The following is an 18400-nucleotide window of genomic DNA, read 5'->3' as shown; positions in this document are numbered from 1 at the left end:
GGAAGAGGGTTTGAAGGGAGGGGAGAAAAATGAGAAAAAAAAGAATTAAGATATATTGTGTACAGGTGCAAATTCCCATGATAAATATGATCATTACGTATATCTAAAATTTATCAATGAATTGATTAAATTTAAATTAAAATGTAAGAAAACATTACTAGGAGACACATAAACTCCTTAGAGTGAGTGTGTTCTCTAAATTTACATATAGGGTCAGAGTTTATAAGTACTATTTGCCAGGGAAATATACAAGTGTACACTTTTGTTAGCTCCTGTTTAACTAAGTGACCAACGACTTGGTTTTCAGTAATGGAATGGTTACATCTTCCAAACTTACCACTGGATACATGTGTGAAGAAAATTGAATTAATGACTCAAGGAGATGCCTGCACCTCCGTTTTTACTGCAACTTCACAGCCTATACCAGCCTCTAGCTTTGAGAGGGTCAACAGAGCAGCACGGGTGACACTGACAACCAGTGAGTGTGAGTTCCTGGCCATGCTGGAATTGCCAATTATGATCTGCATTCAGACAAGATCCCCAAGTGATTCATATTCACATCAAAGGTATAGAAATCCTGGTCAAGAATAGTGTTCTTTAACCTCCTCTCTCTCTCTATTGACATTTGTACTACGTTATAGTGGTGGTGATCTGATTTGAACAGTGCAGAATGTTGACAAGTTCCTCAGCTTTAATCAGGTAGTGACTACATGCCTTACCAGTTCTAACAACCAATTTTATTCAGACATTGCCAAGTATTTTCTAAAAGTACACTCACTCCTAATGGAAGAGCATTTCCATGGAACATAAGAAGAGGGAGAATCTTGGTGGGCTCTTCCATCAAAGGAACACTTGTCTGAGCCTCATTCCTGCAAGTATAAAATGATTCCTTAATATAATTAGCCTCATACAATGAACTTCTGAAGAAATTAAATAAAACTATCATCATAAATTTTCTAACCACAGGGATGAGAGTGTAACTCAGTGGTAGACTGCTTGCCTTGCATGATTGCAGCCCTGTTTTTCCTCACCAGCACTAGAAAAAAATATTATAACTTCAATTCATGGTGTACTAAAACAACTAAATATGTATTATTACTGAACATTTCAGAAATAAAAGGATAAGCAACAGCTTGTAACTTGTGCTTCAACCCTAAGCCTCTTAAGGGCTTTGAAAAAAAAAGCATCATGAAGCAAAATGTTGCACTAATTTTCCAAGGTTTTATAACAAATGAGTAAACTTCCCTCTGTTGATATAAAAGGAAAGAGCAATTTTCTGAACTGATCAAGATCCACATCTACTCTACAAGCTTGTGTTTTGGAATTCCCAGAAATCTTGAAAATTCAGCATCCTCATACTTTGGTGAAAAATGTAACTAAGAAGTTGGCAAAAGTGCTAAAGAGATTAGGCTTCTGGAAGGGAGAAGGTTTCATGGAAAAGAGTAACAAAGTCTGGTTAATAACTTTGTCTCATGGGAAAGTAGAATAAGAAGGAAATTTTTCCTTTCTGCTCAGTTCAATGTTCTACAGGGAAATCAGGCTGGAGTAACAAGAGAAATTGTGTGTAATGAGCAGAGATAGGAGTTAGAAGATGCCCTGATGTTGTTCCTCTGAGGTATATATAATCAAGCTGGACAGGACATGGTGGTGTTGTTTTGGAGTCCTAAACCTGGAGAGAAAACCCATACTTTACTCTTCCCCGCAACTTGTCTAGGGCAGAGCTTCAGTCTCAACAACCATCCAGGGAGGAAGCTTCATTTCCTCACAGAGATCTTCCTCTCAGAGGCCCTATCTGGGTGAGTCCACGGGACACATTAGGAAAGACACAGACTGAACAAAATGTAGCAAAGTTAAGTGAGTGCACCTGAGAAGCAGTTCCACTAAGCCCAATTAAAATGTTATTCATTGGGTTCACTAATTCATAAGTAACTTATTAATATATTAAAATGAAATGTTTCTGTTAACATCAGCAATGAGGGAATACTTCTTGAAAAGTTTTTTAATTATGGGAATGGAAGTTCATTTTGTGAGTCTTTAGAGGGTACAGGAGGCATAAAATCATACCAGTGAAGTTAGATCATATTCACGTTTTGCAGGTAAGGTAATAGAAAACTTGAGTAAGTCGGAGGATCAGGGGGATTTTAACTTTTTAAAAATTTGGTATATTTCAGTGAGTTTCTGTCATTAAAAAGATCTCAGTGATAAATTACTTGAAAATACTATTTTTAAAGTTTTTGAGTCATAGTTTTGCAAACTCTTCTCAGGCTGCATAGCTGTGCTTGTATACACATGTTTTATTTGAGAGAAGAAAAAGGATAAAATAGCAATGCTTAATTTACAATTATCTCCTTACTCCTGAGACTGAATATATTTGTAGGATTTTTAGACATTACCTTTCCCTATTTCAAATAATCAGTGAAAGATATTTGCTTTTGTATAGTGGACATGAAGCCTATTATTTTTATTGCATTCTTTCAATGTGAGAATTGGACTTTCTCAACAACTCTGCCACTTGCCATTTAGGTTTTATTTTTAAATAAATGTGTGTATTTGAGGAGAACGTGTGAAAGTTTACCGATATTTTATGGTCAGATTTATTAGTTGGTCATATTATGTACATCACCTCTACCACTTTTTAGGTCATTTCAAATGCTCCCTGTATTCTTAGTGTTAATAAAACTGTTGCGCTCTCACTTATGTTGCATGTGTATTTTTATTTTTTAAAGAATTTTAATAGGACATAATTGTGCACATTAAAGGATCCATTGTGATAATTTGAAATGTGTATACTATACTTGAACCTTTCTGTTTTCTTTGTATCGGGAGTTTTCATCTCCTCTTCTAGGTCTTTATAAAATGATTACTATGTATTATAAATTTTTATCCTACTGTGCTGTAAAGCACTAGAAATTATTCCTTCTGTGTAACTACACTTTGGAACCTGTTATCAACAATCTCCATCTATCTCTTCTCTTTATTCCCATTCCCATTCTCTAGTGAACACTACACTGCTCACTATTTCTGTGAGATTAGCGTTTTAAATTCCATGTCTGAGAGACAATAGGTAGTCCTGTATTTCCATGCCTGAATTGCTTAACCTAACACACATCAGTTCTATCAGTGTTGCCTTATGACATGATTTCATTTCTGTTTAATTTAATGCAGATGTCTTTGATACTCTGTGTTTAACCTGTGCTTCATTTACTCTGGCATTATCTTATTTATACACCTTTACTTTTTAAAAATGTGTTTCCATAGAAATGCATAGCTTTATGAAACTGCAAAAGTATACTGAAAGTATATTCCTTGCTTAATTTAATCTTATATTACAATGCTAAAGGCAAAGCATGATTAAATAAATGCACATTTGACATAAAGTTATTAAGGATAAATCATAAAAAGAAACAGGATAGATTATCACATCATGGGTGGAATTTTTCAGTGTGGTGTGGGTAGAAATTTGCAAGTGGAATGAAGAACAGAAAGGACTAATGTGTATCCATGGGAATTGTGAAAAAAGAAATCAAAATCCAAGAACAGTGAAAAGATACCATATGCAAAAGTAAAAAAGTATAATAGTACATAAGATCCTAATGAGATAACTGACAATGTAAAATAAGAAGATAAGGGCTAAAGGTGAAGGGAAGGTGGGAAGGGTAGGGGAAAGGGAATAACAGAAAAGAAAAAAAATATGAGAAACTGAAAAATTGGAAATAAATTGTTTGTAAATGGATAGTGGAAGAGGGGGTGAAGGGAGGGCAGGGACAAGGGGAAAAATGAGAACCAAGACCTGTCATGTAAAGGTTCAAGATCCCAATGATGAATACAACTGTACTCTATACCTAAAATGTACCAATAAATTCAGTAAAAAAAAAGTGAGAGCAGGGCTTGCCTTGTACTCTACACACTCCAACCATAAATAAATATTTAAGGAGATGAGCATCTAATCATCTTGCCTTAGGAATCATAATGTTTTCATTATGTCTAAAACACATGCACATTTATCTTATGTCAATTAAAATTTAAAAATAATAAGCAGATGTGGTCAAATAAATATTGAATGAATTCAAGAATAATGACCACATCTGAGACAGGCTGTGGATGCTAGAGTAAAGAAAGAGGAGCAGGAAAAGTGTATTCCACGTAGAGGCTCTTGATCTAGATGTGACTCCAACATCTGCTGCCTCCAGTTCTCTCAACAACCTGGCTCTTCAGTGGGGCTTCTCGATTATGTGGCTTGTTCGCATTAGCAGCAATTTGCCTCCTTCTAAAAGTATCTTTGCCTTTCATTTAGTGGATTCTAACCTTCTGAGTGTGTCCCAGAATAAAAAAAAAAAACAACTTTTACACTGTGACCCAGCACGCATGCACACACAAATACACGTACATCCCAACAAACAATTTTCTAATCCTATCACTGTGTATGATGAGCTCTGTTATTTCTTTTCTGCTTCATTTAGTTTCTTCTATTCAATTTTTAACAAATAATATTCATCTCCCTAGTGTGTCCAGACCATGAAATATGGAATATATCCTCCACTTCTATGTTGTCGTTTCCTTGCTTCATTGCTTTCCCTTGTTGTCAAAAATTTCTGTAACAACAGGTTGTCTTCTATGTTGATGAAACGTGTATTTATTCAGCCACCCTTCCTTACTAATCTATCTGGGAGTACCGGAGAGTGTAGAGATTTTACATTCATAGTGATACCACCAGCGGACAAGAAAGATATGGAATGAAGTAAAATCACCTTTATTATCGCTAAGTGTCAGTTAAATGCCTGTAGGAAGTGTTGCTCATCTTTGGGAATGGTAAGTTCTTGAAGAAGGGACCCAGGGGCTCTTAAAAGAGCAAGTAAAGTTTTTCAGATGGAGAAGGGACAAAGATTTCAAATACATCAATAGTTGAAAATCCAAACAAAGAAAAATTAGTAAGTATTGAAGCTCATGTTGCTGGTGAAGCTGAAAGTCAAGTTAAATTTGAGAGATCAGTGTAAGTGGGTACAAGGTACATGATGGTCAAGACAGTGAGGGGTTCATAGAAAGTCACGCCTCGTGTGTAAAGCTACAGATTCTAAAAATTCTCCTAACTGGAGTTCAAGGGATTTGGAAGAAACAAGGACATTTGAGAGGTAGAAAGAACAGTTTACCACATCTTTCATTAGTGATAATTGTTCATTTCTTGACAAAAAGGATCCATGCTCAAATTTTGTGGGCATTGCTTGAGTCTGGAATAATCTGAGGAGGATGGATATTGCTATCCTCAGTATATAAATGAGGACAATAATATTTAGCATAGCTCAGTTGGGTCCCTTCAAACAACTTATATATTTGGTAGGGCTAAGATTCAAAACCTGCTTTTCTGTTCACATGTTATGTAGTTAATATTACTTATCAAAGCCTTTTAACATTTCTTCTTTAAAAATTCATTACTTCTGTTGTACTTTGAGTATCTTTTGTGAGTTTGGGTTCTTAAAATTTTTGCTCCTGTTTATGTGTGGATGTTCAATCTGTAAATCCTGTCACTGTATATGCTTCTCATTTCTCTTTCAGATAACTTGGATCTTTGTTGCTTTATTACTCAGTCTGCACATGAAGGAGATAAAACCAGGGCGGGGACTCCAGCAAAGCCAAGGAAGGTCCCTCTTCATTACAATCTCTCAGCAATCCCTTGAATGCATTAATTAATTTTCATCTCTCTTGCCAATTTCGGGCCTATCTCTGTTGATGGAGCAGATGTCTTATTTTATGTTTCTCCAAATAAACGGTACAAAATGGTCATATCAAGATTATCAAGCACCAAGTTTACCTATTTGTAGGATTTTTTACATCTGCAATTGGAGTATTCTGTGTATTTTTAGGGGAACATAATCTGATGCTCTTAAATCACTTTGTAGTCATTCTTTTCATAACCAGTATGACTGGGGCTTAGGAAATCTTAGAAGTCACACTAAGGAGGCTGTGTGTTTGTGTGTGTGTGTGTGTGTGTGTGTGTGTGTGTGTGTGTGTATGTGTGCGCATGCGCATGTGCATGTGTACATGTTTCTGTGTTATGAGAAGTAAGCTATCCTCAGAGCAGGAATATCTAAGGTCATCTATTCCTTAATGTGACTCAAAATTCAGATGCCTGCTCATTCATGAGCCAATGGAAATGAGCAAAGGTATGTTCAGTTTGAAAAGAAACTAAAGTGGGAGAAAGAGGACGTGATTGAAAGGCTTTATATATATTGAAATTTCAGCAGTAGCAATGAGACCTAATTCTACTCTACTTATCCTGACATCCTCTCAGTGTGTTCCCTGCAGGTTATGCCCATCTATCATAAAGGCTTCTTTTTATCCTTAAACATCTGAAACAAGTGCCTTTTTTTAGGGTCATAACACTGTCTGTACCTCTTTCCAGGCACATGTCACTCCCACTGACCTTTGGAGACTACATCTTGTCTAATTTGAGTTCTCTATTCAAACGTTGCTTTGTCTACTGCTCTTGCTAGAAACGCTACAAAAATAGCACACACTATGCTTGCCTTCTTGTCTGTTTTTTATTCTTTATAGCACTTATCATCATCTTACTAGTTTATTATATGCTTGTTTTCTTTCCCCCTGATAGATTTGAGGCTCTTTTATTTGGCAGTACCTATTATCATTTTCTACAGAGCCTGAGGCATGGTTAGCACCAAGTACATATCCCTTAATTGCATGGAAAAAGTAATACCAACGCTATAGGAGAATGACCTCATGGGGAAAGACTAAGGATGGATGTACATATTTAGAAGGAATGTGGGAATTCAGTAAAGGCGTCCATGTCAAACACAAAATACACAAGCAAATCCTCAGTAAAAATTAAGAATCATGGCACTTTAACTGAAAGAGTAGTACCTGCCTATGTGAATGATGATCATGTTATTTTTCTTTTTGGTGGTACTGTCCTCAAAATGGAGCTAAGAAATTACTCACAAATCTCAGAATTTCTTCTTCTGGGATTTTCAGAGGCAACAGAACTTCAGCTCCTCATCTTTGGACTTTTCCTGTCTATGTACCTAATTACTGTGTTTGGGAACCTGCTCATCATCCTGGCCATCATCTCAGACTCACATCTACACACACCCATGTACTTTTTCCTCTCCATCTTATCCCTTGTTGACATCTGTTTCACCTCCACAAGCATCCCAAAGATGCTGGTGAACATTCAAATGCAGAGCAAAGCCATTGGTTACACAGGCTGCATCACTCAGATGTGCTTTTTATTGTTATTTGCAGGGTTAGATGACTTCCTCCTGGCTGTGATGGCCTATGACCGCTTTGTGGCCATTTGTCGCCCCCTGCACTACACAATCGTTATGAACCCTCAGCTTTGCATGTGGATGGTTCTGGTGTCCTTTGTCATCAGTGCCCTCCATGCCTTGTTACAGGGCTTAATGGTGTTACATCTGTCCTTTTGTACAGACTTGGAAATCCCGCACTTTATCTGTGAACTTAATCAAGTGGTCCATCGTGCCTGTTCTGACACCTTTCTTAATGATGTGGTGATATATTTTGCAGCTGTATTACTAGCCATTGGTCCCCTTGCTGGCATCCTTTATTCTTATTCTAAAATAGTTTCCACTATTCGTGCAATCTCTTCAGATGAAGGGAGGCTTAAAGCATTTTCCACCTGTGGATCTCACCTCTCAGTTGTCTCTTTATTCTATTGTACTTGCCTAGGTGTGTACCTTAGTTCAGCCACAGCACACAACTCACACTCAACTGCAGCAGCCTCAGTGATGTACCTGGTGGTTACACCCATGCTGAACCCCTTCATCTACAGTCTGAGGAACAAGGACATTAAGAGTGCTCTGAAAAGACTGCTTGGGATTAAAAGTAGAAATGTGGCAATTTTAGGAAGATGCAACAAGTGACCATGCCTGCAGGGTTTGACTTCTTGGAGCCAGGGAATGTGATTCTTTGGTTAGACTGTGGAAGTGGAATCAGATCCTCCTTGTTATTTCCTGTGATTTCCATTTCTTTGATGTCAACTTCTCTGCCTGATTTAATTAACTCATTTTTTCAGAAAAATAATTTGTTAATTAACTTCCTGGTGAATTGTATGGCATTTCCACACCTTTAATTAATTAATTTTTTTAATTAACACCTAACAAATTACATAATAAGAAGCACAATCTGGTAATTCAATATATATAAGTAGGTAATGATTAAATCGAGATGATTAGCTTTTTCAACTCCTCATCATTTTCCTTTTGTTTGGAGAACGCAAACTACTCTCTTTTTGTTCTTCAAAAAAAACATAGCACTGTTTTTAAATACAAGTGTTTTTATTCCTTCTAAGACATAATAGCTGTTTACCCTTGGCACTTTCCATCTTTTGTACTGTTTTTCCTAATGTTACATCAGAAACAACTGAAAATTGGTATTTATACCATAAAACAATGTGAATTTTCACCCCACTCAGGGATCGGTGGTAATTTCTTCTCAAGTAGCACTTGTCATACCAATGATTTTGTTTTACAGTTTTGTCCCTCAGAAATATCCATGAGTTTTACTACTTCTATGGAGAAAACCCAAAGGACAAATATAGAATTTTATAATGTAAGAAAATCTGTGCTAATGCAGGAGGCTCGCTGTGAGTTCAAGACCATCCTGGGCTACATAGTGAGTTCCAGGTCAGTCTCAACTACATAGTGAGACCCTGTCTCAAAAAAAAAAAAAAAAAAGAAAAGAAAATCTGTCAGAGAAGATTAAAGTTGTGGAAGAAAAGAAATTAAGAAAGGAATTAAGATGTGTTCTGTACATGTACCAATTCTCTATGAGAAATGTAGACATTATGTTTCCATTTTTTCCTCATTAATTTCATTCCCTTTTTCCCCTACCCTGTCCACTTCTCCTTGCATTCTGCACCTTTTATTCCTATTTCACATTATTAAAATTAATTTTTAAAATATTGTAAAAAGAAAATATGAGGGTCTAGTTTTTATTTTCTATATCATTACCTTCACTGCTACTCCTGAAATATAGACTTGGCATTGTATTGTACTTTGAGTGGACTCACTGGTTTTCATTGTCTTATGAGAATCCTGTTATTCTCTTAGTGAGCTCTAGGTCCTGTGCAGTCATTGGGAAACTCTTGTCCTCATATATGTTTTTTCAAGTAGAGCACGCACAAGTGACAAATATGGACCAGTCAGTAGCTTCACATAATATGTCCTTAGAGTAAGAGGTCACTCTAAACTCAAAGAACCAAAGTTTATTTAACATACTAAAATATTATGAAAAAAAAGATTTATTTTTCATGCTATGCATTTACTGGTTAATGCTTGAAAGATGGGTATCTGTATGAGGAGCTTATTCATTGGCATACACGTTAGTGGTATGTGGGTTTTTTGTTATTATTGGATTGTATTCTTCTTTCTGCTTCAATACTTCTCATGCTCTCTACAAATATAGCTCCCTGTATTGATGCTGTTAACCTGTAAGTCAAGATGAGGCACACTGAAGATGAGAAAAAGTGTTCATTCAAGCAAAAGTGAAGATGCATGTTTGCTCAGAAAAAGTGTTCAGAAACGTCATATGACTGGGCTGCTTTTATAGATTTAAAAGGATTAAGGAAGGTCACAGCAAGTTGGTTGTTACAATAACACTGATCAAAAAGAATAAAACAGTTTGCTTATTGGGTTTTGGTCATTTATGATACTCAATCCAGGGAGGGGATGATAATATGTAGAAAAAGACATTTACTAGGGTTTTTTATGGTTTTTGTGGTATCAGAAATCCACCGTGCTATTACAATAACACAGGTAACTCTGTCTCATGACTCATTTTATCCCTGGGGCAAAAGAATTGTGTGACTTCATTCTTGTCACACATTAAATCCTTTCTCACTGTCAGTAATATCAACCCCTTTTCTAAACTTTGGCACAATCACTAAAGGGATCGTGAGTGATAATATCCAGTATCATCCATTACATATCTCCTTTATGCCTAGGAATCATGGTGAATGATTACTCTCTTAGTCAAAGCATATTCTTATATTAATAGCTTCCTTTATAAAAGATACATTAATTCTCTTACATAGCTGTTTCTCTTATTTCTAAATGTTATAATTACACATGTTACTTACAACTTTAAACTCTTGTTAACTTGAATTTCTTTTGTAAAAATTTTACTAGTACATGTTTGCAATGCATAATGATCACATTCAGTGTAAGAAGTTGATACATGCATATAACATATCTTAATGTTTTTCATAAACTTTCCTCCACTCTTACCAACTCCCTCTGTTTCTTGGCCCTCTTCCTTTTACAAGAGATTTATCTCCCTATTTCCTGTTATCATTTATGTTGCTCTTTAATTTATTTATATTTTAGGTTACTCATATAAATTATGCAATATTTAAACTTGTGCATCTCATTTATTTCACTTAGTATGATCTCAAGGCACATCAATTTTAAAAATAGATCAAAGTTCTCAGTGTTAAAACTTCAATTTCTAATAAAAACATAAATAGTTAGAACTGTTTTATAACACAATTTTTTAGATTAATATGATTCTATAAATTTTAGAAATAAATTTTCTGACATTTTTCAATGTTCATTATCAGACCAAATATATTTAGTTTGTCTATACCTTTTAAGAACAAGATTCCAATGTATAAATATCATATGTTGAATAATTAATAATTAGGATATTTGTCTTTGAGGATTTTTTCTATTTCTAAAGTTGGAACACAGACACTTATGCATGCTAAGCATTATACATAACCTATTAACTACACTTCCTAGTATTTAAGAATTTTAACTAACTTATAATAACTCAGATATTTTGTGAATACTTATTACTACTTAAACAAAATGACTAAAATTTCAAGTCACTAGGTCAGATTTTTGAAGCTATGATAAGTTAATTTACAAATTTTAATCTTATTCTTACCCCATTTACTCAAATAGTTTTCTAAATTTTTATTAGCATATGTTTGAAATACATAATAAATACAGTCACTGGGGGTAGTTAGTACATGTAGAATCTTGATGATACTTTTTCCTTGTTGTTCTCCTCTCCTTCTGATTTCTCCCCATCACCAGATCCCCTTATCATCTCTACAAAATCTATCTCCCAACAATTATCCTTAGATTCCTCATTAACCAAAGATAGCCATTAGAAGAATTCAGAAATACCATTTCAAAATATATTACTATGATACATTGATTTATTAAAGATAAGGACATTTGAAAAAATAGAAAAAGAACAGGGCAAATATCTGATTTTTCCCTTCTCAAGAAAGATCCTTCAAAAAGAACTCAATGATTATCAATTCTCTGAAAATGAACTCATCACAAGACAGAAGGCTAGAAGTTGACATCACGCTCAGATAGAATTTATCTAAAATCATCATTTGTTCTAAAGGCAAATTCATCTTTCTCCAAAATCATTCACAGTAGACAAATCTCTTTTCTGTTTTGATTATTGGCAAAAAAGGGCTACTGTTTCAAAGAAATCATTCTGGGGCAAAAAGATAGAAACATGAAATTCTCTTATCAGTTAGTTGCTTAAACTTTCATTTGTCTTCTAGGAGCCAGATAAAGGGGAACAACTATTTTAAGTCTATTAGAAGTTTCTCCAAATCAATAAGTATCATATAGGTGGCCTTATTTCCAGAGCCCTCATTTTTAAGAACATTTCTTGTTCATTAGGTTATCCCACTAATAGAAATTAAAATCCTGAACTAACTTTTAGAAAGATTTGCATTTCTTTTATTTTCAGCTTCCAAAGGCTAATACATAAACATGCAAAAAGGTGTAATATTGTGGAATTAATTTAGTTTGCCATAATTTATTATGCATTGAATAAGGAGAAGGAAGCTGAAGACTTCAAACATAATGCACTGATGAGATGAAAATGTTAACTGCACTGATTTAACTGACATATATTGTCTTATATATGTATTAAAGCATCACACTGCACCTCAAAAATATGTATAATTATTGCATTTTAATGAAAAATAAGTGTTTAAAGAGATGAAAACAGGAACTGCCTTGATGTGGTCATTAAATATTATATTATATACAGATATTGGAATTTCACATGGCATCCTATAAATTTGCACCGTACAATAATTTTTAAAAGAAATTAAGGATCACATACCTCAATTTGGATTGTGAGTCCCTAAAAACTGAGGAAAAAACTCAAAAGAAACTCCACCATATTGGATTGTGTGCAAGTTAATGACCAAACTAAGGTGAAGGCTGACATTTTAAAAAACTTGTTATAGTAAAACACATATTGCCAATAATGCTCTCAAAATACCTCCCTTGATTTGAATACACTGAACCCATTGTTTTTGCCACTTTGTGAAGCAGCTTTTTTGTCCCTACCTTTAGTTGTGCTGTCATGCATCAAAACGTTCTCCTTTTCTTTGAGGAAGAGCCAGAAGTTGCACAGTGCTATACCAAGTGAATAAGATGATGAGGACACACTGCCAGCTTTTTATGAGCCTGTCTTTCCATTGGATGACACTCACCAGTAGCATTCACAGTATTTTTTCTCACACCTCATAATGGCACTCAGGATAAAGAACTTCCAGAACTTCTCCAGAATGAGATAACGATGATGTTATATTTGTTCTTGAAATGAAGGGGAATATTTTGCAGGGGATTCAAGGCAGTATGTCTCTTGTGGCCATAAATATATATTTTTTTAATTTTTCAACTCACTATATATCTAGAAAATGTCCTTAATGTTTTACAGTGTAACTCAGTGCAGGTATATTTTCTTGAGGCTACTGGATGGCCTGCTGTCAAAATAATGCATCCCATGGTTAGCTTACACTAATACAGGAGTTTTACGTATAAGTGCTAAGTTTTATAACAACTCTTAAATAGCTCACTTGTGCCCACTAGTGAAGATGTGGCTTAGGCTCTGAGATGACCTTGACTATCTTATCCAACCATTGCCTCTATGAAAGTATGCAAGAAAAATAAATGAAGGTGGGAAAACTCCAATTCTAGGGAATTTCTGAAAGCCATAATCACACATCTGCTGTGGTAAATTATGGCCACTATCACTTACTTGGCTAGGGCGTAATTGGAGCATTTTCCAGAGGCCCAGAAGTTAAAGGCTTGACACGCAGAGTGGTGCTATTGGGAGGCAGAACCTGGTGTGAGGTCTTATGTCATTGGAGTTAAGATCTCAAATGAAGCCTCGCCACTCCACTCTCCTCCCATTCCTGGCTCAAGATGTGGCCCCCTGCTTTAAAAGTTGCTCCCACTATAATAAATTACAATAATAGGAACTAGACCAATGCAGATGCCTAATCTTGGACTTCAAGTTCTAAATCACAAGCTAAAATAAAACTCTCTTTGCCTCATAAATAGCCACTGCCATGTATTCTGTTAAAGTGATAAAAAGGTGACTGATGTAGTTAGTTATCTTTTAAAACTGGAGATATTATCAATGACTGGTCAACCACTGCAAATTTTTAAAAAGGTGTTTTGAAAGGGAGGATTCTGCTGCTTGTGACAAAAGTATGAACGTGGATAGTATTGTGCTCGGTAGAATAAGGTAAATGCAGCTGGGCATGGTGACACATGCTATAATCCTAGCACTAGGGAGGCTGAGGCAGGAGGATCACTATGAGTTAGAGACCAGCCTGGGCTACACAGTGAGTTCCAGGGCAGTCTCAAGTACATAGTGAGCTCCTGTCTCAAAAATGAAACAAAAGAAAAATGAATAAGTTAAATACATAAAAATGTGATATTTGTACACAGTGGAGTACTACTCTGGCATTAAGAAGGAAAATCTTCAGTCATTTGTAGGAAAATGGATGCATCTTGAGACCATAACATAAATCAGATACACAACTTTAAAATCACATTCTTTCTTATATGAGAATCCTAGAGTGAAAATAAAGTGCAAAACAAATGATAGATAACAGAAAGTAGAAAAACAGTGCTAACTCACAAAAAGGAATCAAGAGATAGAGAGGGGAGGGAAAGGGAAATGGAATAAAAAGGAATTTGGATGTCTTATTCACATACACTAACTTCTCCCAGGGAATGCAAACTTTACTTCTAATGTGTGCCAAAATAAAATATGTGTGCATGCACACTTCAAAAAAATGAAAAAGCTAGACATAGAAATAAGAGCATCATATGATCTTATTTATACAAAAAATCTTTAAAAAGTTAACTATATACATAGAGTAGAACTATGGTTCTGTGGGGGAAATGAGGTAGGAAACTGAAAGGAGAGCATTCAAAAGGTACACAGGTATATATAAGTAAGATGAGTAAGACTAGATATTGAATGTATGTACATCATAAGGACTATAGTTAATAATATTATGCTATATAGTGTAATTATTCTAAAAGTAGAGTATAAGTTCTTTCCCAGTGAAAGTCTGTACTACTTGATGTGTTGAACTTAGAATTTTTAATTTGCATTGACCAAAATAGTATTTTGGAATGAGGAGTGTCCCTCAAGGGAGTTTGACATGTTTTTACTTCTTGGCAAATCTGCCTCTAAATGTGAACAAGTCCATGCTATCCTGAGGATGGGTGAGTAGACATGTGGAGGTGAGCTCAGACAACAAATCCATAGACCCCCTCCACTTGCTTGCTGCCTCAGTCCATACTCAAAAGTATGAGATTAAACCAAGACTAGATAAGGCAACCATAGGTGAGGCACAACTGATATAGACTCACGAAAAATAAAAAAAATGAAGAAAAGAAGAAAAGTAAACAATAAAGACTAAATTACATTCATTCCTAATATAGCACCTCAGGGATAAGAGGCTTTCTCTTAACCATTTACTTTGGAGTCAGCTTTCATAGCAAAAACTTACTCATACAGAAATCAAAATAATGAAGAGCAGACTACTGCTTCATACTTTTGGCATTTGTTCTGGTATTTGAACGTAGCATTCATGATGATTTCATATTTATTTTGGATAAGTTTGTTAAAGAGAGACTGCAATTTAGATTCTTTTCTAGGTAACTGGGAGAAGTTAGAAAAACATATATTTTCAGGAATAATTTGTTAACTTGAATCTTAAGTGTCGATCTCCAAGGGCATGACTAGGCAAGAATTCAAGGCCTTACATTAGTAATCCTTTATCATGAGAATAGAAGAGAATTTCAGGCATAAAAGCCAAACTGATAAAGAGATAAACTGATGTATATGTCACTTACTCATCACCACTTTAATGTATATAGCAAGCTTTTATAAGGGGTAGGGCTGGGGATCTAGCTCAGTGGTTCCACCTTCTGCCTCACAAATGTAAGGTCCCAAGTTCCATCCTTAGTACCAAATAAATAAATAAATAAAAATTTTAAAAAAACTTTTATAAGGGGGAGGTATTTTGTGTATGACAGTGCAAGGAGGCATTTCTATGCAGCGATGGAAATCCTCAAGGAGGAAGAGAAAGATGACCCAATGAAACAAGCTAGAAAGTAACTCTGAGCACTTCAGTATAAGAAAAGGGAAAGGGAACATTACCAGAGATCCCTGAAGGGGCCCGACTCTCCTACAAGCCATAACAACATCCATGAGACTGAAAATGGGAAATAGAAAAAACACAGAGACTTGAGAGAAACCAAGCCTTGTCTAATTTAAACTTCTCTGAGCAGCAAAGACAGGGAACACCCTGGACATATGATGTATATTCATTACAAGCATGGGACAGGGATAAGCTGGGCAGGCCCTGGGAAACTTGCTGACAACAAGTCTTAAACAGGCAAGTTTTTAGAATAAGGGCACAAGTATTTGCTGAAGAGAACAAATCATTTATGTAGAGGGGAAGAGCTTAGGTGAAGTCAGTTGACATTGACTGGGAGTGAACTTAGCCAACCTCTGCTACATCCAATGTAACACAGATGAATTATGGAGGGGCAAGAAGCTTGAGCAAAAGGTCAGAGGTCTCTGCTATAATTCAGTCTCATGAACAAACTTCCAGGATGTGGAATCCAAGCTTCCACACTTCTATGAATATATGCACATCATCCATAATGTCTTCCATATAAATTCAACATATTACTGTAAAACTTTGCTCCCTCTTTGTAAACTACTTTTTGACTCCAAGACCATATTAAGTCAATCAGTTCATCCAAATTTGTCTTTCATGTACATGATACATGATGTTTGCCTTACATCACACTGCAGGCTGATATAGAAGGCAGTGTAGACTGTAAAATGAATAAGGTATATGATGATAAAGAGGAGAATAAAACCTCGCGACCAAATGTAGAACATATATCTATGTTAAGATTTACATTATCTAAGAGACAAAGCAGGGAACAAAGAACACAAAAGTGGAAAAACAGTGGTTTCAGATTGTTCTCTACTATAAAGTTATGTCAGTGATCATAATTGCTAAATATAGTTTACAATAGTAATATACCTAATAATTATATAAGATAAATGGGAATAACACAATTCTTCTCATCCAAAAATTTTAATCACTTTGGAAAATCCTGAAAAATAACAAAATGCAAAAAATTGTTGGATATCAGAGAGCAGAAAATGACTGTATATCAGAGAACAGAAAATCACTATACATCAGAGGAAATTGCCTAAATTACATAAAGTAACTAAAGTCAAAGAAATTGGTACTTCTGGAAGTGAATTAAAGAGAAAGTCCCATTTCTATGATTTGATTAAAGAATCATAATTACTACTACTGAGGATTAGAACTCTGTATTAAATAGCATAGGTTTAACAAGAGACTTTTCTATTAAAACATGATGGCAGTAAATGATGACTCCATTCGTTATGAGTAGTTGGTACATGTACATAACACACCTAAATTATTTTCTGCCTACTGACCCTATCCTACCTTCCCTTTCCTCTCTCTCCATTGTTTATCCCCTTCCTTTTTTTCTATTTCTCCTCAGAGCACTCTTGATATCTTTATTCCTCAGACTGTAGATGAAGGGGTTCAGCATGGGTGTGACCACACTGTACATCACCGAGGCTGTTCCACTTGAGTGTGAGCTGTTGGTTGCAGCAGAACTAAAGTACACTCCTAGGATTGTACAATAGAAGAGGGAGACAACTGAGAGATGAGATGTACATGTAGAAAATGCTTTATATCTCCCCTGAGCTGATGAGATTGCACATATGGAGGAAACTATCTTGGCATAAGAATAAATAATTCCAGTCAGTGGGCCACCACCTAGCAACACAGATGTAAAATACATCACCAGATCATTAGGAAAAGTGTCAGAACAGGAACGTTGGACCACTTGATTCAGTTCACAGAAAAAGTGTGGGATGTAGAAAATGCTTTATATCTCCCCTGAGCTGATGAGATTGCACATATGGAGGAAACTATCTTGGCATAAGAATAAATAATTCCAGTCAGTGGGCCACCACCTAGCAACACAGATGTAAAATACATCACCAGATCATTAGGAAAAGTGTCAGAACAGGAACGTTGGACCACTTGATTCAGTTCACAGAAAAAGTGTGGGATTTCCAAATCTGCACAAAATGACAGCCGCAGCACCATTAAGCTTTGTAAAAGGGCATGCAGAATACTCATGATCCAACATGACACAAGCATCAGCCCACAGATGCAAGGATTTATGATGGCTGTATAACGCAGGGGGTTACAGATGGCCACAAAGCGGTCATAAGCCATCACAGCCAGGAGGAAGTTTCCCAAGCTTGCAAAGAGTATGAAAAAGTGCATCTGTGTGATGCAGCCTGCATAGCTTATGATTTTGTTCTGTGTCTGCATATTCTCCAACATCTTGGGCATGGTGGTAGAGGTGAGACAGATGTCAGCAAAGGACAGGTTGGAGAGGAAAAGGTACATGGCTGTGTGCAGGCGGGAGTCTGAGATGGTGGCCAGGATGATGAGCAGGTTCCCAATCATGGTGGTCAGGTACATGGTGAGGAAAACCCCAAAGAGGACAGTTTTCAATGGAGGTTCCTCTGAAAATCCCAGAAGAAAAAATTTTGAAGTCCATGTATTGTTTTTCAGTTCCATGTGGTTAATGTCACTATGAGAGGAGAGAGAGAGAGAGAGAGAGAGAGAGAGAGAGAGATTACAACCCTATCATAAATGCTGTTGTTTGTGTTCTACCGGCAATAAATTTTATTTGGCATATGAATCTGTTCTCCTTTGAGCATACACTTGCCATATCTGATGAAAAAATTCCCTTCCTGCTTTCACTACCCCCTAGAGGTCACGTATTTTATAAGTGTAATGAAAAACTTTCTTATGCACTGAAGGATATAAATCAAAGCAAGACTTGTTCTAGGAACAGTTAGGTGGTGTGTAAATAATGCAGAAACAAAATAAATGCCTGTACAATTTAAAGATAGAAAAAGAAAATAAGAAAAGAAAACGTATAATATACTGAAAGGTAGCATGTATTAGGCAATAAAAAGAAAAAGAGGTAAAAAGAAGAGA

General features: G+C 35.8%; 2 protein-coding genes across 2 annotated transcripts; one reads left to right on the top strand and one right to left on the bottom strand.

The window, feature by feature from the left end:
• Positions 1-6929: 6929 nt before the first annotated feature.
• Positions 6930-7892, top strand: LOC104872553 (olfactory receptor 7A17). Its single transcript, XM_010638786.1, has one exon. It carries the CDS (start codon positions 6930-6932, stop codon positions 7890-7892), a length of 963 nt encoding a protein of 320 aa, XP_010637088.1.
• A 1460-nt stretch (positions 7893-9352) lies between these two features.
• Positions 9353-17974, bottom strand: LOC104872538 (olfactory receptor 7A10). Its single transcript, XM_010638774.2, has 4 exons — positions 17356-17974; positions 16869-17155; positions 15655-15712; positions 9353-9480 (listed from the first exon to the last, which is right to left on the bottom strand). The coding sequence occupies exons 1-4, from the start codon at positions 17972-17974 to the stop codon at positions 9353-9355; spliced, it is 1092 nt and encodes a 363-aa protein (XP_010637076.2).
• Positions 17975-18400: the final 426 nt, after the last annotated feature.

Source organism: Fukomys damarensis, unplaced genomic scaffold (assembly GCF_012274545.1).
Source record: "Fukomys damarensis isolate Sample0158 unplaced genomic scaffold, DMR_v1.0_HiC HiC_scaffold_37, whole genome shotgun sequence".
Taxonomy (NCBI): domain Eukaryota; kingdom Metazoa; phylum Chordata; class Mammalia; order Rodentia; family Bathyergidae; genus Fukomys; species Fukomys damarensis.
The sequence above is the reverse complement of the archived record's forward strand: the minus strand, read 5'-3'. Positions and strand labels throughout refer to the sequence as shown.